This window comes from Leptosomus discolor, chromosome 11 (assembly GCF_034619465.1).
Source record: "Leptosomus discolor isolate bLepDis1 chromosome 11, bLepDis1.hap2, whole genome shotgun sequence".
NCBI lineage: Eukaryota > Metazoa > Chordata > Aves > Leptosomiformes > Leptosomidae > Leptosomus > Leptosomus discolor.
In genome coordinates, this window is record NC_141401.1 from 16,958,903 (window position 1) to 16,979,957 (window position 21,055).

General features: G+C 47.1%; 1 protein-coding gene across 2 annotated transcripts; it reads right to left on the reverse strand.

Moving 5' to 3' along the window:
- Positions 1-651: 651 nt before the first annotated feature.
- SENP8 (SUMO peptidase family member, NEDD8 specific) lies at positions 652-3,041 on the reverse strand. Of its 2 annotated transcripts, XR_015183826.1 has the most exons (2): positions 976-3,041; positions 876-896 (listed from the first exon to the last, which is right to left on the reverse strand). XR_015183826.1 is itself a non-coding variant. In XM_086471599.1 (1 exon), the coding sequence occupies exon 1, from the start codon at positions 3,010-3,012 to the stop codon at positions 2,374-2,376; it is 639 nt and encodes a 212-aa protein (XP_086327725.1). In that variant the 5' UTR covers positions 3,013-3,041; the 3' UTR covers positions 652-2,373. The 2 variants fall into 2 exon arrangements, 1 of the variants encoding a protein (XP_086327725.1); XM_086471599.1 differs by having other exon boundaries at positions 652-3,041.
- Between the last annotated feature and the right edge of the window lie 18,014 nt (positions 3,042-21,055).

Below are 21,055 nucleotides of genomic sequence, written 5' to 3' on the forward strand. Positions count from 1 at the left end.
GCTGACCTGGAGGAGGTTTGGAGGAGACCAGGGGTGAGCACCTGGTGTGGTTTGGGGGGGGTCCCTGCTGCCAGGAGCCGGTTGCAAGGCTCTGGTTTTGTTTTCCAGCAGGTGTTTGCCCGCCTGGTTGATGTGTGTTTGCTCTCCCGGCAACACCCTGCTTGAGCTTATTTGCTTTTCTTTGTGTAAAGAAATGTCACGTAAAAGCCTCAGGTGCACGAAACGTCCTCAGGTGCTCACCTTGCTGCCTCTGGCAGCCCTGCCTCATCCCCTGGGGATGGGGACCAGGACCATTGGGTGCCTGCTGGATGAGCACAGCCCCTGCCCTCAAGTCCCTCCAGTGCTCCCCCCAGTCGCACCCACCATCCTGCCTTCTCACCTCCCCTCTGTCTGCGTTCCTCCCCAGCCCAAATCAGCCCCTAAAAATAGGATTAGGAGATTAAATCAGCCTGTACAGCTGCCTCCCTATCGCACAAGGCGTGGCAGAGTTGTCCCCAGCGCAGAGTGGCCAAGGAGCCGCCGTGAGACTCAAGGCTCTGCCCGTGAGTCACAACCATCGTGGCCACGATACTGCTGCACAACCAGAAACCACGGGGCAGCGGGAGCCACCGCTCGTTAGCAGGTACCTACACAAAAGACAGGATGATGCTGTCAAGTGCACAGTTTGGTTTTATTCTGGCCCTGGGAGTGGCAGTGACATTGCTCCGGCAAAGCCCCGTGGAGTCCAAAGTGAATCCCCTTCAGCGAGTGGCTTGATCCTGTTTCAACCATCTCTTGGGTTTTCAGCTCCATCTGAGCGGTGGAAGGGGTTTTCCAGGGTGGGCTGGTGCTGGAGGGATGCCCTGGCCGGCTGGCTGCTCTCCCATCCGGGCAGCCTAGGAAGGAGGGGAACGACCCTGACCCTCGCTTTGCCCCACCACTGCCTGTATGTGTTTGCTGGGGTGTTTTGGAAGAGCCTGGGCTGTGGCTACTTACCTTTCTCTGAGCAACGAGGGAAGTTCAAGATCTTCCTACAGTTCATCACCTCGGTGCTATGCTGGTACACACAGTGGTGGGGCTGGGCCAGCAATATGCTGGGTGAAGGGCTCCGGGTTAAAAATGATCCTTCCCCCATTTCTTTTCGGAGGGTTATGTTTACCCTGGATTTCCTTGATCCAGGTGGTGCGCTGGGGTGTGGTTGCTCTGCTAGACACCACCTGAGCAACCTGCTCTTCGATTCGCATGAGGTTAGAGATTATTCCTGATCCTGCAACGACACCTCATTTTAATTTTTATTTTCCCCACTGCTAAGACTGTCTTTCAATGAGAAGATCTGCTCTGAGATCCCAGACATCATCCAGCACAGGAGGAAAAGTGTTTCGATTAGAAGTGTATTAAGGACTTCTTGGGCTTCAAGGAGACTGCAGTTATCTTTGGCTTTTATACCTCAAACTCTGTCCTTTTGTTCTCCCCGGTGTGTTTTTTTTTATCTCGAGTAACAGAACTGGTTTTGTGCTAGAGGAAGCAGCGACCGCCTTGTACACTCAGTGCAGTGAACGCTAATGAAGGTTGGGGAGCGCTGACGAACCCTCCCTGCATGGAGACGACCTAAAATCGCAATGAAAAAAAACAAACTTCAAAGAGTGAGTGTCGCTTTTCATCTCAATTAAGTTTCCTTTCCTAGGATTTGGTTTCTCAGGTTCCTATTAATCTTCCAGCAGTTCAGAGCCAGGTTTTAATTTGTAATAAGAGCAAGCAGGGGTGGGGAACGAAAAAAAAAAGCTATCGCCGTACAGCCTAGGAGCACCTATCTGAAGAAAACTGATTTTTTTTTTTTTCCTCTCCATTCTGTAATTGTAGCATTTCCTTTGGAGTTTCATCTTTTGAGATCGACATCTCAGCATTGGGTTTTCGGGGGTAAAAATCCTTGCTGCTAAAGCCTAGACTGCTCAAATACCACTAGCAGGAGGCACAAATTAGAAATAGCCACAATAAAGCATTTGGGGACTTGGTTTTCAAGGGCATTTGCTAAACCTGGTTTGGAACAGCAACGCCTGTAGCCAATTAAAGCCACCTGACGAGGGCACGTTGCCTGCTGGGCAAAGGCAGAGAAGTCTCTTTAGCAACCCTTTTTGCCACAACAGTTAGTGTAAAAATTCACCATCAAGAGGAGGATTTCTTTGAAAGCAAAGTAGAAGTTCAAAGGCCAGTGGTTTCCAAAGGGGACTAAGGCTTTTCCAGGAGGGAACAGGGTGTTGGGGGGTGTAGCCATGCTGGAGGGGGTTACATTCTTCTTTGGGACAATCCTGCGCATGGGCATCTCCCTCAGGCACTGGGGGTGCTGCCTCGCGGACGGGGAAGGCAGTTTTTTAGGGGGCTGGAGCTGCACCTTCATCACTTCTGTGCCAGTTTCGTGATGAGAGCTTTCCACTCTGATCTCTTCTGGGTGATGTAGGAGGGAGTGAGGAGCTGCAGCAAAGGCTCCGGCCGGCCCCTGAAGTATCCCTGACACAAAGCCTCCGTGTTGCAGATGACGTACATCCCACAGTCATAGCTGTTCTGCTGGGCAGGCGCCTTCTCCTCCACGAAGGCTGCTTTGCCCCCTCTTTTGCCCAAGAAGGCCTCCAGCTTCCCCGCCACTTGCTTGGCGTGGACAGAGTTGCATTTACTGTGGGAATCATAATGGGCAAAGCACTTTCTGTCCCTGAAATAAACCAGTAAGCTCCAGTGGGTGCCCCCAGCAACCTGGTTGGAGTTATCATTGATAGGCAAGAACACCAGCTTCTTGTGGAGAAGGTCCAGGGGTTGAAGGAATATGGCTATTTCTTCCTGACTAAGGGCACATTTAATGAACTGAGCCACTTCGGGGCTGATAAAACAAACCTGATCGCTAAATTCTTGGAACTGGTGGTTGGCAAAGTACTCAAAGGCAAACCCGATGATGTGATCGTTAAGCCAGTTTGGGGGCTCCAGCAAGGCAACATCCGACTGCCTCAGCAAACTGTCCATGTAACTGAGAACAACAGGGTCCATCCTGTGCAGGTCGGGGCCACAGCACTCCAGGAAACTTCAAAAGCTGAAACATAGAAAGGGAAGATGAATTAAGGAATTAGATCGTACCTGGGACAAGATACAGTGCAACAACCATCTCGAGTTCCTTCTCAGCAAGCAGCGTGCAAAAGCCCAGGTTTCCCAGATGGATATTTGAAGGACCAGCGTTTGAACCATCTGCCAGATAAGCAGATGGAGGACAAGCACCTCCTCGTCTGCAGCATGTGACGGGTTTATCCGGGCTCTTCTACTGCTCTAGGAGCAGCGCATGGCTCTGAATGAAGGTTGCATTGTTATGATCTTAACCTCAAAGCAAAGTGATTTCAAAGTAGTTCCTGCTCGGGAACTGCAGGCACGCCTTCAGCTCCGTGCTTCGCACAGAAACCGTGTGTGATCTAGAAGTCAGTTGGTGTTTTGCTGTTTCAGCTGTCACAGCTGCACAGTGACAATCACTGCAATTCTTTGCACCAGTGGTATATCTTAAATAAAAGTCTTTTGGGAGCTGACAGCCATCCGGTCCTGTTCGCCTAGCAGACAGTGCCACAGCTTGGTGCCAGACGTCTGACCTGTTCCAGGAAAACCTGCTGGCCCGCCAGCATAGGAGGCAAGGTGGTGATGAGTAAGGAGAAACAAAGCAAAACAAGATCACAAACCAGTTCCCTACCGTGGGAATCTTTAGGACAACTCTTTACCTAGCCGGTAGAGATTTCAATAACTCAAGTTCCACCGAAGCTGGATGGTCCGCAGAACACCTATCATTGTTTAGCTCAGGTTTTAACTTGCCAAAAAATTTTTGCTCACTAAAGGAGAAAACACTCCTGGGTACGCTGAGGGCTGAAGATCCCTGCAGGCTTCCACTGGCGATGTCCACCTGCGAACAGAAGTGACTGGTCATGCCGACCCACTCTTTCCAATCTTTTACTCCATTCTGTGTCCAGGCTATGTTCTTCCCTCTTAAATCTGTGCCTACTTTCCACAAATGGATGCTCCTTATCCTTAAAAAAGCACCTGGAAATTCAAGTAGACTGTAGCACCTTGTTCCCCCCATGTCCTCAAGGGACTTCAACACGTCTTCCAGGCAGGACTTCTCCCGACTCCTTTCCGTTTAACAGGTCATCTATGTAGCCGCTAATTCTGGTCTTTTACCAGTCGTATCATCCCTTTTCAGAAGCTGTTGTATTTGCTGCCTTCCCCTCCCAGGGGGATTTAAGCATGTTTTAAGAGGATGCACAGCACACTAGGAGGTGCTACTCAACAGATAACACAAAATACTCGCTGGCACCAGACTAGGATTTAGGAGATCTTCCTAAGAGAAGCTGTTAATTTAACCCCTCTGTATCTGCCCGGTTTTCCTTTGCTCTCGTGTCCCCCAGCCCGGGCTCCTCAGCTGCTGCGATGCATCATCAGCCCCCGATGCTTCTCTCCTTGCTGGGATGCGGCTAGAAACGCCGCAGCTGGGGACAGCAGTGATGTGGAGCTGGTTTGGCCTCACCCTTTCCTCATCTGTGCCAATCGCAGCATGAAAACATGTTAGGATTTCTTAAAGCACCGTGTGAAAACTAATAAACGATGAGACACTAATTATCCATTATGATACGGGGAATAAAAAAAAAAATCACATGTGTTGATTACATGTTAGGAAGAAGTAGATTTGTGCTTCTTATTGCGATGTGAATCATGAAAAAGTCCTTCCTGGCCAGGTATGCATAAATTGAAGAGATTTATCTCTAAAAAATCTTGGCAAGGTCACACCACATGTGACTGGTAAATAACAGAATGGATGAAGCACGCTGCATGTGTAGTACGTCGGAAGGAAGGGCTGAGGTAGAGGATCTGGGGCTTGAAAAAGCTAATAACTATTTGTGTATGGCTGACAGATCCAAGAGATGCCAAGCAGCAAGAGTCACTGACAAGGAAGGGGAGCAGTCATTGTTATTTATACTGAGCCAAACACAATGGTATTTGGACACGCTTCCTATGCTAATGAACTCAAACTGCTTCCAAGTTTGCGGAGCAAATCCTTTGCAGCAGCCTGCAGTATAAAAACGAAACAAGAAAATCCAAACTAAGTCCAAGCAACTCCGCAGCACGCCCGAATATAGTCTGGTTTAAAGCGCTCCACATCCTGCGAGCCTAGAAGCGACGAGGTTGTGGGCGTAACAGGGTCACTGCTGAAATACTTTTTGCATGCAAATACATTGCCCATACAATGCCCCAAATTTTCCTTTGCTCTGTGTTTTTTCTGCTTTGTCTTCTAGAGATGTAGGAAATGCAGCAAATAGCTTTCCACTCAAGTCCAAACGGGCTTACGGGCTAGGGAAGGAAGTGTGTGCCCTGTATTCTGTTAATTTTCCACTCTGCAGAAACATCGTTTGGGATTTTTTGGTCAAGGAAAAAAAACAAAACAAAAAACCAAACAGACATTTGGCAGCTCCCTACAGTCAGGAAGGGAGAATGGTTATAGCAAATGCTTAATTGCCACTAGCTACTACTTTTTAATTTTATTGCCATCTGGTATTTGTGAAGCTGCTTGTGAGTCCTGCAGGATGACTCACAGTGTGCAGCGCACAGCTTAAAGGAAAACCCTTTGTAGGCCCGGTCGCCTCTCAGAGCCACTTAAGGTACGCAGCAAGGACCAAAAAAGCGTAGTGGGGCTGTGAAAAGCCATCAGAGAGGTGGTTTTGTTCGGGAGAGCCTCCCTGTTAAAGCTTAACGGTGAATCCGCAGAGAAGCTGGGATGTGGATCTGAGCACCTCTGACATTAAGGGGTGCTGAAATCCAGTCACAGATCGCAAGCAGCTCTGCTCAGACAGAGCCAGGATTTGCTTCCTGAAGGCTCAGGCACACTCTGTTCAGAAGTTTTCATAAAAATAGGAATAAATACTGACACAGGTCTGGAACATTTGTTGTAGGTTGCCAACAACAGTCTTGCTCATTCATTTTATTTGCATATTAGTAGTTGGAATTTGTGCAAACTCTCTGTAATCTTCAGCTTCTCAGAGGGATATTCATCTGCCCCGTTTTGAGCACTGAGATGAGAACACCGGGGAGAGAAAAAGAAGCATTTCAATAAAAATATCATCAAGCCAACCAAGATGAAACCGCTCATTCCATTTATAGATTTGAAAATGGTCCCGTCTTGCATCAATACGGCAAGAAGTCAAGTTTCCCTCCTCTCAAAGTTATAACAGTTTAACAAACAAGCTGCTGTCGTTAGTGCAAGTTTGATCCATAGACTGATGGGACTCCTTCGTGCCCAGGACGCAACGCAAAGCCTACGTTCTGTAATAGTTGACAAAACCCCCCAAACCTATTATTTTCGAAACATTAAAGACAACTACCTTCTGCATGTAATTGTTGCCTTGCACTCTGAAGGCAGCACTTGGGAGCCAGAGAATGAAACTCCCTAGTAATTGAGTGTAAATAGGCAGCGATGGAGCAAAGAGAGCATAAATTAAGGATTAATCAGATTCCTAAAGTCTATTTTAATAAATTCAAGGTGCTAAGAACATCCAGAGTGAATATTTTAAGGCGCCACGTCACTGAACTCCTGTACCAACTTTCAGGAATATGGAGGTAAATAGAAAAAGCCACCTGAAAAACAAATTATTCAGACCTTACCAGGAGAGTTAGGAGGGACAGAGAAGTTTTTGGCAGCTCGGTCTTTGGAACAATCAGGAGTAAAAGGCCCCACGATTTAACCACCAGACCATTCCATTTTGCTGGAAACACAGTTTTTAGACACTATCAGCGCTCTTAATAGTGATCGTTGTTAACAGTAGCAAGATCAGACAAGGAATTTCTGTTTATCAGCATGGACTGAGCTACCAGCACCTGAGCCTTCCTACTTAGATCTGTCTCCTAACAGAGCCAGAGAAGTGGTGCAAGCAAAATGAAACAACTAAGCCAGAAAAGAAGTGTACTCATCTGCTGTTTTGTTAAATATAAGCAATCCCTTTGTAGCCTCTAGATCGTAACTCCTGTATAGTTCGAGAACAGAGCCTTTGTGGGTTCAATAGGCCCTGAATGCTGGACTCAGAAGAAAATGTTTGTAATGTCTGTGTGCACAGACGATGCCCAGACCTTTCCGTTCCTGATGAATTTCTCAAACCAGAAACATGGAGCTGCTCTGCACAGCCAAACTCCAGAACCCTGTTTTGTTTCACAACATCTCACGGGGCAGTAAACTAAAAGCTGGAGGAACTACATCAAATGCTACTAAATCAAACGTGTTTTGCAGCCCGGGATTACATTAAAGTGGAAAAAAAACCCAGTGACCTGAACGCCTGAGGATGAGAGATGCCACTGAGAATCTCCCATAAGTAACGTCAGGAAACCCTCAGCTCGGTTCATCAAATGATGTTAAACTGGACGTGGATGGATTCGTTCACCTACTTGGAGAGAGTTTATTCAAGAGCGTAGTGGGAAGTGCTGGGAGGGAATTTGCCTGAAAGACCTAAAGATCACAGGAATTCAGTCATGAGAAGGAATTCAGTCAGAGGAACAGATTCAGGTGGTCCTTGCTCTGTGGAGACATAACCCACGGTGCCCGGGAGGAGAAGCAACAGGCTTCACCCCGCGCTTCTCCCGGCAGCTGCAGCCGGTGCTGGCTGGAGTCAGGGCACACAAGCAGCCCCCCAGGAAGAGCACGCTCGTCCCGCTGCTGCTTCTATGGAAATAAATGAGAATTAAGGGGAGAGAAGAGGGTTCACCTGGGCTGGCGGGGCTGGGGCCAGGAGCAGGGTCAGGGTCAGGGTCAAGGCCGGGGTGGCGAGCAGGGCCTGGGACCAGCCGGTAGCACCGCTCCTTGTGAGTCCACCCAGGCCCAGCCGTGCCCGGGCAGCCCCGGCTCGACACCCAGTGCCGGTAACGCTGCTCCATGTTTAGCGATTTTAACCATTTTCTCCTCAAAACGCGCGTTAAAGCCTCCGGGCCCGGTGGAGGCCAGCACGGACCCCCCAACGGCTGCGGCCTGCGCGTCCACCGGGCACGGCAACCACCGCCGGGGCCTCACCGACACCGCTGTAGCCGTGGCAAGGCCCGCCGGGGCCTCTCCCGCCACCGCCACCGCTCACCTGTCGCCTCATAGCCCGCTCGTCCTCCGCGACGCCGGCACCGGCCGGTTGCTGCGCGCTGCCGTAAAGCTAGCAGCGCCGCGTCGTAATGACCCGGGGACGAGCGGGGTGTGCGCAGGCGCGGGAGGAGGGCGGGGCGACCGACGGGGCGGGGCGATAGGCGGGGCGACCGACGGGGTGGGGCGATAGGCGGGGCGACCGACGGGGTGGGGCGATAGGCGGGGCGACCGATGGGGCGGGGCGGGGCGGGGCGCGCGCCTCACCTCCCCCTCCCCCCCCCCGCCCCGGCGGCGCGCGGGCGGCGGGTGCGCGAGGGAGGCGCGCGCGGGCAGTCGGGCAGCGCTTGGGCGGCGGCGGCGGGAGCGCCCGTTCCTCCCCCGGACACCCCCCCCCCCCCGGTCCCCCCTCACAGCGCCCCGTGGGAGCCCCCTCAGCGGCGGCGGCAGCGGGCGAGGGATGCGCCGCGCCCCGACACCCAGGTGAGCGGCGGCGGCAGGGCAGCGGAGCGGGGCGGGGGCCTCCGGGTGTGTGTGAGGTGGGAGCGGCGGGCGCGGCGCCTGCGGGCGGTGCCGTCGCCGCTCGGGGCCGGGGTCGCCGCGTCCCGCTCAGCGTGAGGCGCGGGGGCGCAACGCCCGGTGCCGCCGCGGAGCCGGCGGGAGCCTTTGTTCGGCGGAGGAGGGCGAGTCCCTCCGGTGGCGTGGGGGCCCCCCGCGTTCCTGCAGCGGGTGAAGATGGCTGGGCCCACGCGAGCTTCGCCCCTCCGCAGCACCGACACCCCCCCCACCCCCCCTCCGCCCGGGGGAGGCAGCGGGCGCAAGGTGCGGGACGGTTCCTCGACGGCCGGGCCCCGTGTGGGGAGGCGGCGGGCGCAGCGGGGCTGCCGGGCTGTACTCCCCCGGTGCCGTTTGCACCCGTCTTGGGGCGGGTCGGACACGGGAGAGATGAAACAACCAGCCGGGAGGGTGGAGGGGGCGGGGGGAGCTTTTATCTCCCGGGGTGTTTCCAGTGTCACCAGTGGGTCCGTAACATCCCCGCAGCATCCCCCGCCCCGGGCGTTGCGGCGGGCGCCGGTGGCGGTGGGCACCGCCGCTGAACGAGAGCGGCATTAACGATTCCCACCCCGTCCGAACGAGGCATTTCTAGTTTTAACGCGGTGTTTGACTGCGCGGCAGCTCGCTCCCCGGCAAGCCGGACCTGTACGGGAGCGCTGCTCCTCCGAAGGTTTAAATAGTCGATATTTCTTTCTGGAATTTTCTTAAACGTAGCAAAATGGCCTTTGCTTTATTCCGCCCCCCCCCCCCCCCCCCCCCCCCCCCCCGAAAAAAAAACCCTCCGACGTGACTCGCGGTAGGACCTGCCGTAAGTTCAGAGCCGGGCATTTTGGCGCCCTTCTGCTTATAGATCGGCTTCCTCCTCCTCCATTTACGTTTTCATATCCTGAAATCAAGCTGAGATTAATAAAGTTGGGAGCGTGAGCTCAGCAGAAATCATGGCTTTCCCATCCCTCGCTGCAGCGCGCATTACCCTGCCCATCGGCGTATAAAAAAAATAATCACATAGTGGCAAAGGAAGGCGGGGAGACAGAACAGCGTAGCGTTTTGCTAAATCGATAACGAAGCGCTTTAATAAATTGCCTCGTAAATAGAATATTAGTTGGAGAAATGGGTTTCTGGCCGGCTCAAGCGTTTTCCTGACACTTTTCCCAGGGGAGTGCTAGGAAATGACAGGGGAGTGTTGTCGTCTTCTCTCTCCTGACCAGGTGTGTGTGGACGCGGTGGTGATGGGCTGTGAATGCTTAAGCGCAGCCTTACTGAGCTGAGCTTAACCACGGGCGCCAGCAAACTCCGGTTGGGGTCAGAAAGGCTGCGTTATCGCTGAAGAGCATCTTCTCTCACACGATAGCCACGGTTTCCCCTACGCCTTTTGAGTAAACTCATCCATTTCAGTGACTTTTCTCATCCTTTAATTTTTTTTTTTAAATTAATCAGGAGGATTTTGTTTGCGTTTTTCCCTTACGAAGGCGCTTCCAGCCTTTGCTTTCACTCTTGGCTGTGATTTTTCATCCCCAAAACCATTTTGGAAGCTGTCGGTCCAGCTGCTGATGGTAGGGAAGGTAATTCAGCAGCCCTGACACATGACTAACAAGCTTTTGTTTCCTGGGCTATCCATGATGATGCAACTTTATACATAGTTATTTATTTATTGCAATCAATATATACATCAGGATGGTTTGAGAGATGTTTCCTCTTTATTCAAAGGCCTATGGTCCATCAGTGGCGCCTCTGAAAAATCTGAAAAAAGCTTTATTTGAATTCCCTGATTCTCTTTATTTTTAAAAAAAGTATTACAATGTAGGCTCAGTTTTGCAGAGCGTGCCTCAGAGTTATTTCTTCTGTGCGTCCTCAGCTCCAGTTACGATTTCTAAAGTTCACATTTTTACCTTTTTTTCTCTCTTCTTTTTTTTTTTTTTCCCCCTGAGGAAATGGCATTTTAGGATTTAAAGGAATTGAATGGCTGACGTGACATCTGCTGTTGCACTATCTTTCGCAAACACTGGCACTTATGCGTGCCTGTAAAATTCAGACTGGCAAGCTTTTGGGGGGAAAGTCTAACCATCTAAATGTTTTATGCCTGTATTATTTTTATCTACGATGTTCATGGTGAATTTTAGCGAGCATTCATCACGTTTGCAAGAAACCTCTGAGAATGTGAATCAAGCAAGGTCAGGAGCTCGGGAAACGTGAAGCCTGAGGTTACCTGTGCAACCTTAATTTAGCTTATTTCGAGGTGGGGCTGGACTAGAACTCCTAATCACCTGTGTGCGCTGCTTGATTTCTGGAAGGATGGTTTCCAGCTCTGGATGGAAGAATGGATTTCTCCTCTGCATCTCCCGCAAGTCAACAGGGGGAGTACTGGGAGCACAGGGACCGTGCTGGTCCCTGCACTGGTTTTGCAGCTTGATGCCACCAGGCAGCTGGGGAGGAAGACTGGGGTTCACCATGACAGCCATGGGACCAAGCACACCACGTAGTCCTGAAGCCTTAAATACCTCGAGTCTAACAAAACTGCGAGCAAACGTGATCCGAGCCATTTGGGGGTTGTTTTTGGTGGGTATAGCATGGCCGTTTTCTGTCAAATTCTAGTTCTTGCTCCAAACCGTGCAGCTTTTGAACAAAATTCCTTCAAAAATACATTTATTTGGGAGAAAACAACGTCATTGAGCCTCTTGAAGCATCTTAGCTGGTCAAACTTGATTTCAGAAATCCCTGCGTCCCATTGGTTTGTGATTAAAATGGTTTTGCGGTCCCACTTGCACATGAAATGCTCAAGAAGTACGAAGGCAGACCTAGCGCCTGAGAAGAGCTGCTGTCTGCAGGAAGGAACCCCACTGGTTTTAGACAGGTTGTTTTGCTGTCGTGTTGCCCTGAGGTTGAAGGCATGTTTGTTATGTTATTCGTGGAGCTCCCAGCCTGGTGCTGGAGTCTGGCTCCCCAAGACAGGCTGGATGCAGGTTTCAGCTTTAGAAGACGGAGGTTTTTTGTGTTGAAGTTAAAAAGAGCAACTTATTTTTTCAGGCTTGGGTCCTGCATGCCTACATTTGCGTAACTTCCTCTTGAGTGAACGGGATTTCTCTCTTCTCTAAGAAGTAAACATGAGCATAAATATTTAAAGGATCGTGGCTTAAGTTTGCAAATTCGAGACTTTCTCTAGCATTCCTTTGGACAAAGCAGTATCTTTGGAGATTTTGGTTGTGTCTAGGTCATTCCCTGCTCGGGAAAGAAGCTCGTTAATTGTCTGCACTTCCTGCTGCAAAAATGTTATGCTGTGTTCTCGGGTCAGACGGTTGGGATTATCACAAAGCTTAGGCGTGGGTTTCTTATTGAATTGTAAGGATGCAGTGCTGCTGATGAGATGTCTATAGATCATCAGAATTGAGATTATTTTTCTGGTCCTTTGTATTTCTTTTACACAGGCCAAATTTTTCTGTAGGCTTTGGGTATACGTGTGAAGGCACAGGTGTTCAGGGTTCAAACTATATGAACCAAATGTGTGAAACTCTTGCCAGATAATGGATGACAACAGGAAAGAAGGGAAATGAAAAAGTCTTTGTTTTCTCTATGTGACTCTTCAATATTAAATCTTGCTACCGTGTTTGGCAGGTCGAACACTATGGTGTGATGTACGTCTCGCTCCTGTGGTTGCGTTGATGTCTTAACTTCTGTATCTTGGAATTAAAGATTTAAAACCAAACTCGGCAAACCTTATGACCTCAAAAAATATCAAAATTCAAAAGGAAAGCATATTGAACAGTGATTTTTAGAATCAAACTAATTTTTGTATCTGTTTTCAAAACATTATCAGGAGTTACGGCTCTGCTAGTCATTATGGTAGTGTTTTGGTTTTTTTCCTGTGTGGAGGAACTCTGTAACAGGTACCTATGGAAAACTCTTATAGGTGAAATGAGAGCTGTATGTCTTTGCCACGAATACTTTTTATTTTTAACAAAACCTCCACGGATTTTAATGCTACCCAGTTGTGTATTGCTGCTTCTAGGTTATTATTTTTTTCTTCCCATCGCATTCCTCTGATGGAGGACCATAGGATCACTTAGGTCAGAAGGGAACAGGGCAGGTCACTTGGACCAAAATTCTGCTCCCAGCAGGGTCGGCTGTGAGGTCAGACCGGGTTTCTTGCAGCTTTAGATGTCTCATGGTCATCTTCGACCTGTGGTCTGCAGGTTGTGAGAAGGGAAGGGAAAGGAAGAAGTTTGAGCTGCATTGGGTGGAAGGTGTCCAAGGAGAACAAGATTCTGTGTGATGCATTGCAGTCCTTGTTCATGGAGCGCAGCGTTCCACTTGCAAGCATGTTAAACGGCCACTGTACGCTGCGTTTCCATTATTTCATTAAGCTTATCTAGTAGCAGGCTTCAGTTGAAAGAGGATCTGACCTAGCTGCAGTTAGTCTTGGGAGGGGAACGGGGATAGTCCTCACCCAGGTTGATTCGCTGATAATCAGCCTGAAGCTGGCAAGTGGCTGGCTCTGTACCATTTTGGTGGAAACTCCTTGGAGGTGAAATGGTCATGTGCCATTTTTCTAGGCAAAATGAAAGACATAAATACCTGTCGATTTAAGGATTATCGTTACTCCTTTCTGCCATTAAAATCTTGCATTGTGGTTTCTCTTTAGGCATGGCTGGGCATCCCTTTGCAGGGCGATGAGGCATCTCTTTCTTGTGTAGGTTTCTCATACACCTTTGGTGTCCACTCCTTGCTAAGCCATGGTGTTTCATTTCTGTTAAGTGAAGCCGTGGGTGGCTGTTTTGGGCTCTGTTGGTATTTTTTGTCGTCCTTCTTTAAGGTTTCGCTAAAAGTCTCATGAAGAGATGGAGCTAGGTCTTCTACCAAGCCCATCATCTGTGAGGGAGATGAGTCCTAAGAGTAGAAAGCCTGCGGTGCGCTGAGGATGCTTGGAGGTAGGACAGCGGTGAGGCTGGATCTGTTTCTCACCCCAGCTCGAGCACGTTGTCCCTGTGTACAAACAAACCTTGATGCCCAACAGCTGGAAAGAGGGATGAAGCTTTATTTTCCTTGCCTTGAGAAATTCATAGTCTTGGCACACAATGCTGTCATGGAAGAGAATAGGAGAAGAGAATGAGATGGTGAGGCAGCAAAATGAACTGCTGTTGTATGGCCAGATATACAATACGTCCAAGTTGGGGTATAGGTACTTGTGCGCTCTCTACATAAAGCACCCAGATACAAGCTGGAGTGCGCTTGGACCCTTGGAGACGTGGCTGTCCATTCTGCCCCAGGAATATTGTCAGGGTCCCCTTAGTTGCATCCTCTCGCTGTTGATGTGGAATAAGTGCGTGGGGAGGCTCAGTCAGTTGCATCTCATCCAAGCTGTCATCTTGCATGGCTACTGACTTATATTGGGTTTTTTGCAGCTATCTGCCTGACTTAAGGCAAGATGCAGGCATAGCTCTGCTGTGGTCTTCCTTCATCTCTCCATTGGGTTCTGCTGTATGTTTGAAGTGTCTCTTCCAGGTCCCAAAGAAGGTTTATGACATCCCAGTTCGTGTCAAGCTCCCCAGGCTGGCTGTAGGTATAGAGGGGAGGGCTGGATCAGGCCCGTTCGACCCTAGTGTTTTCAGTATCTCAAACTGGGTGCTCAGCATTCTTCTCTTAGAGAAACTTCTTCTCTTAGAGAAACTTCTTCTCTTAGAGAAATCATCTTATTTTCCGTCCTATGACTCATAGGAGTTACTGCAAATACCTGATAGGACCAAGGGGAGTAAAGCAGTGGTCTGTCCCACTTGGGTACTGCGTGCACTAGCAAAGGAAAAATATGCTTTAAAAATACACAAATTGTAATGTACCGAAATACTGCATTTGGGGTGCTCTTCGATACTTTTACTTTTTGATAGTTACTATTTATTTAGAATTTCACTGAGCATACTGGGTATGCAAATACCGATTTTTCTCCTGCTGGTACTTCAGTTACCACCTTTATTAATGTGAAAATAGTAAAAAAATGTGGATTTCAATATAATTTTTGACTCTTACTTGCTGATCTCTTCACCTTGACTCACTTCTGGTATACCCCAAAATGACCTTGAAACAGAGTTACTCCTTCAGGTGCTTGTTTAAGGTCTCTGCTTTTATCCATCAGACACTGATGATCTGACAGCCTCTGTGCTGTTTTTTAATCAAAATTCTTACGACAACTTGTATTACTTGTAAAGCATGACCTTTAAAAAGGTATATGATCCTGGATATGATATATTGTGGTCAAGCATTAATGGAAGTGGAGTGTCTAATCCATATAGATGTATCTTTGAAAAACCTGAGCTTTAAAACCAACCCAGACTATGAATTTTTTTGATAGACCAGAAAGAATTCTTTTATTGTATTCGGCATCTACATGGTTGGTTTTGAGGGATGAACTTAAAACTAGTTGACTGAAAATATTTACTTCAGATGACTTCCCTAAGTCTACTGTCTTTTCATGCTTTACATAAATATGCAGACTGAAATAAAATTCTCAGAAACATTGACATCTTTACTTTTACAGTACTTGTCTGAGAACTGTTAGGTTGGTTTATGCTTGTTGGGTGCGTAGGACAACCTCCCCTGGGAGGAATTAGTAAATGATTTAATTGTTGAGGAATGTGGTTCCATTAGGCAAAAAAAAATAAATAATTGAATGCAGTAGAAATGTAGCGCTTGATTGAAACTGTGTCAACCAACTTTTTAAGATTTCAGAACAAGTGTTGTTTTTTTTTTTTTTAAAGAGGGAGGTTATGTTGGTAAACACCCCTTTTGGGGTTTTCTTTGAGAAATGTAAGTGCAGGAGAGCCAGTCTCTGCTCCTTAATTCACCAATTGCTCAGTAAATGGGGGATAATTATGTGGGTTTTGTTGCTGCTGCTGGTGGTAGGGGTGGCTGAACAACTCCTTCTTGAAGAACGGACTTGGACAGATGTTGTTTAAAGGCAGAGCCGTTGTTTCTCCTGCTTTTCATCAGAAAATAAAGATACAGCCCTGCTGCAGGAAGAGCTTGCTGGAGAGAGATGCAGTGGACGGGCGACTCGGTCTGGATTTGGGCCACTTCATTTACAAAGCGAGGCGAAACGTCTCAGTGAGCGACAAGGGCACGTGCTACGTGTTTCATCCTTCAAGGCAAGACTGTTGCATGAATAATCTGCACAGGCAGGCGCTTGCGTTTCATGTCAGAAGACAGGCTCGTTCGCTGTGGCCATCGCCTCGGATAATCTTATCCAGAGGCACTTCGCTGTGCCTGGAAGGTAAGCGAGGAGATAGGAGGACAATGCAGAGCAGAGGTCAGGTTTGAGGTGCCTGCAGCAGATAATGAGGAATCTTAAGAGTATTCCTCAACTATGAACAGAATGAACTAACTGAAAGCAGTCGGCAGGTATGATTTTATAAACCAAAAAATTCTTTTTCTGCTCACTGCATAACCTCAGTCGACTGGTGATTGCTGAGCACATCTTGAATTGTCAAAGGACAGGATCTGTTTCAAAGCATAGTTGCACTTCTCCAAATACATCTTGGATTTCTCTGCAATCTGCAGTGATTTGATTAAGGAATTTATTAGCACTGATAAATGTTAACAGTAGTATTTCTTCTTCCGAGGTTGAAATGGTACCTCTAAGAAATAAATTGTGAAGAAAGATAACTTAGTAGCAGTTGCCAATTGCTTGCCCCGTGACATTTGCTACCACTCTGTGGAAGAGACGTGGACTCATGTGTGTTGTTTCAGGCTCAAATCCCTTTTTAATTACAGGAGGGGAGCTGCAGGCCTGCCTTCAGATGTATTGTTTCTGAGTTCAGCTGTACTATATGTTCTGTTCCTGTTCCTCTCCCTCCATTTCTGTGATTTAAATACCGCTCTAGAGCTGTTGCTGTTTGTCTGCGGTGAGCAATAGAATAAATATGAGGAGGAAAAAAAGTACTAAAAAAGAAAAATAAAGTACCTCCAGCAAATGGGGTACGGGTAATGAAATGGAGAAAAAAGTGAGCACCGAAGTCCATGTCTGTGGTATTGAGAATTCATCCTCCCACCTAAAAATCTTTGCTGCAAAGAAATAAGATCTGAAAACTGAAACAAGGGACACACACACACACACACACAACCTCTGCCTGAATATTTTCCTGTGTTTTGTTCTTGTTAAAGGAAGGTGTGGATCTCGCCCGCAGTGTTTGCTGGCTGGATTTTTAGCAACTTTAGGAGCTTCCTCCTCTGGTTTACTTCTCTGTGATGCAGCTGTCCTGCTTGAGCGCTGCTTTCATTTTTGTTTTGTTCAGGAGGATGTGAAACTTGAGGAGTAAAAGCTGAATGAGAAGTTTTATGCAGTTGTTGTAGTCTAGCGAATGACCCCAGTGTGAGATCTCCAGTGCTAAATACGAACCATTTTCAATTGCATGCAAAACTCATTTAAAAACTCAGTCTAAAAGTTGCTCAGTGCGTGATATTCGTGATTCAAGCTGTGTGATGGGGAGATTGTAATCTTCTTGCTTGCGATGTGTTTATTTTTAGTGAAAATGAAATCCTTGAGAGAATATCTCTTCTTTCAAGAAAAAAAAATATTGAAGCCTGCAGACATGGATTTAAAATGTTTTAGGTGCAGTCTTTCTGTGTTAGTTACAAGTTATTTTTACTTGAGCGTGGACTATGCACTAAGAAAGGTGGTACTTTTTTGTAGTACTGGATCAACTTTCTTTTCTGCTGTTTAGGTTTTCTAGGAGCATTAATCTACATACTTTTCTTTCAGGTATGCTCTTCATGGGGTGGAGGGCACAAGTATTTAAAAAACTTGAACTATTTTCCTTAGGTGAGGGATCATTACAGGTTCAGATGCTGCCGTTATTAGTGAGACTCCTGCCAGCTGCAATTTAATTTTCTAAACGTATAAACGTTGAAATTCCTGATGGTTACAGAAGTATGTGTGTTTGTGTGCTTCGGGGAGCTGTAGCTCTGAAATGGCAGGATAATATTTAGTGAATGGTTGCTGATGGATTTGAAGAGGAGAACTTCAGTCTCAGCTGGTAATGCTAATTAATCATCAAAAAATGCAACTGTTTTGGTTTTTAAGCTCCAGGCAACAAAAAAAGCTTTCTGGCCTGCAAAATAATTGTAAAGCTGCAAAGTCAAGTGTGAAAGTTGAGCAGAAAGTGGTGAGTTAGGGACTTGGTGCACACCAGTATTGTGCATTGTAGATCTTGGGGTGCTTCTCCTAGTGGGCACATTCTTCAGGAATAGCCTCTTGAGATGGATGCTCTTGGAACTTTAGAGATGGGAGAAGTGCAATGGAAGGAAAGGAAGCTCAAAACTAACCAAAAAACATTCCTCTGGTTTAGTTTTGGATAGTTGTGGTAGGCTGTAGTATCATCCTTATGTGAAGACCAAGACAGAAGATGCCATGGTGGCACAGAGGGCGTGGGTCAGGCCAGGTTAGACTTGCAGGCTTTGAGATCACCCTGTATGTTTTTGCTGGCATCGCTGAGGACTGCTGCTTCGTCCTGCGCTTTCCAGTGCCCAGCAGCTCTGCAAATCTGGACCTAAACTTGTTGGGTTTTTTTTGGGGGGTGGGGGGGAGGTTTAGGGCTTTTTTGTTGTTGTTGCTGTTTAGGGTTTTTTTCTTCGTTTGTTTTCCTTTTTTCCCAAGGACATAAAATAACCACAACTCTGGTTACCTGGTACGAATTGTCGCCTCTTGTAGAGGCAAGTAGGGAAGTAAATTTTCTTTGGTGGCGTTTGCTTGCTGATAAGACTATTTTTTAAATACATTTCCTTTCCTCATTCTCTACATGCCTTCTAATTTCTCAAGAAACAAGGTGTGGGTCCTTGTGGTGCCTTAGTGCAGAGCTGAATTATTCTCCACATTTTGTGTGTGTGCTGAGATACGCAGCAGTGCGAGTCCTAGGTAGGTGAATTTAGTGTGGACAGCTGTGCAACTGTATTGTTTTGAGGAAAACAAGTATTTTGCTGATGTTACAAAGTACACCCAAAGGATTAGTGTTGCAGGTGAAATTTTCATTTGAGTTAGCTGCATCATTCCCCATAACGTGCCTGACAATGGTGAATGCACATTTGGTCTTGTTGGGTTTTTTTTTGTTTGTTTTCATTTTTGGCCTGAAGCAGTTAATGCTGCAGCGTATGTTGATTTTTGGGGCAAAACCAATACAAGGCAGCTGCTGTGGTCTGCAGGGTGTGGCTCAGAAAGGTCTTGTTTCTGATTCCCTTTGCTGGGCTGAGCTGGGAAGGGCTAATTATAGAGACAAACTGGGGAAGGAAGAGAACGGGGTCAATTAGAGCATCCAGCACAGTTTCCTTTAAATTAGTGGTTGGGCTGGATAGATTAAAAAAAAAAAAACAACAAAAAACCAACAAAACCAAACAACAATAAAAAGGCATGGAGTGAGATTTCAAATGCTCTGGTGCGGAGCAAGGTCGGCAGCTACAGCAAATGTTCTGCAGTTTCGGTTTGATTTAAGTAAAGAACATGTTGAATTAGTAGTTTTAATACCAGAACTGCCAAATTGAACTGAAAAGACAGACTACTGTTTTTCCTCTTTAATGTGTTTTTGAATAGCAATGAGTTGTGACAGTGAAGCAAAGAAATGCCTTACCCCCAACCATTGAGTGAAATGGATTTTCTGTGAAAAAGAGTTGTGCGATAGTTTCGTCCTTAATACTCAACATGCTATATTTTCATACCACATCTTTGCCCCCTCCATCTTAGGTAAATTATCCCTAGTTGGAGCTAGGGGCTAAACTTCTTTTTCTTGAGGCTGTTTTATGGGGTTAAAAGGTTTTTTTTCTGGATTTATGTATGAACTAATTCAGATTAGAGGACACAGTATTTAAAGAGGTGATGCAGAAGCCGTACAAGCTCTTGGCTCGTAGCTCTGCAGGTGTGGAAAGCAATAAACCCGTATGCCAACTGGAATTCATGCAAGTCAGTAAAAAAAAAAAGCTTTTATGATGCTCTTACCAGATGATCCTTTCAGTGTCTTAACAGCCCCTTGTCTCAGTTTTTCTCCTTTCAGGAAAAAAGCCTTGGTTGGCAGACCGTCCCCGTTTCTGCCATGTGTTTTTGCTGCTTTTTTACTGGACTGCCTGCCTGGCAGCATGCAATTACCGAGCATTGCTGTGCAGAAATGGAGATGACAGAGCAGGGAGAAAAATCCCAAGTTTCATCCATGCTTTTCAATCTAGATTGGCAAGTTCCTTCTGCTGGTGGTGTGACTCATCCCGGACTTCCTCGCTGGAGGCCACTTCTGGCAGGTCATCAAAGGAGCAGCCTATGCTTTCAAACCAGAGCAGAACCAGGACCTTCCTTGAGTGAAGGCTGTTTTTCTGGTCCTGGGATCTCTCGTTGCACAGAAGATGGTGAGATGCGCCCAGATCTCAAGGCAATTTGTGATACATTTGATTAATTGTCATCCTGAGGGTGGGAAAGGTTTCCTCTTGCTGCTTTGAGCAAGACATGTGCTTGTCCAGAGGGTCTTGCCAAACTGGGGATGGGTTGGAAAAGGCCCTTTGAGATAAACAATACAATCAGCAGAACAATTCTTTTTACTTTTTAGTTTCTTTTGTAGAGCTGATATGTAGGGTTTTAGTGTGTCAGTTAGGAAGTTCTTAGGCTAGGAAGGGAATTTTTAGTTTTATTGTTCCTGAGGGTATATGCAGAGGTGCGCTTTGCTCAGGACTGTGGCACTAGCAGAGACTCCTGCCCACATCTCCTTCATTCTCTTGGTAAAACTAAGAATATAAATGCTTCTCCCTCATTTTGGTTAAATCAAGTTATCTTTAAACCTTTGAAGGAGTAAATTTTTTTTTTTCCGTAAGCTTATTTATTTGGAACAAGGAGTCTGAGCAGTTCTGAGTTTAGGATGGTACCACCAGGAGGGAGACATAGCTTGACCCGGGAGAGGACATTGATCTGCGGGATATGCCGCCAGTCAATTGATGCAAGAACCTCCTCGTTGTGAGCTCTACTCTTGTTTTTAGGGATTTTTTTTCAACTGAAATGCATTGTTAATGGTTTGTAGTTTTCTAATTTTATTTTATAAATATTTACAGTATTATACCGTGTTTTTAGTTATTGTATTGCCTGTGTGCCCTAGTTACAGCCCCAGGTCTCTTGCAGAAGTTGCAAATAACTTTGAGATGGATCCGTAGAGTCTAGCAAGGAGGCCAGCAAAAAGGGATAGGTTAGTGTGGGGTCTTGGCACACCTACAGCCTTGGCTGTGGGGTATTTCTGCTTTGTAGGTATCGTGTAAGGGAGAGAAAAGCTCAAGAGCGTATGAAATGGATGTATAAATATTTAGAGGCTACCTCTTTCAAATGTGTGATGGGAGAGTCTTGGAAAATCATGAAAGTGGTGTGGTTTGTTTTTTTTTCTTTTTTCCTTAATGGGTTGA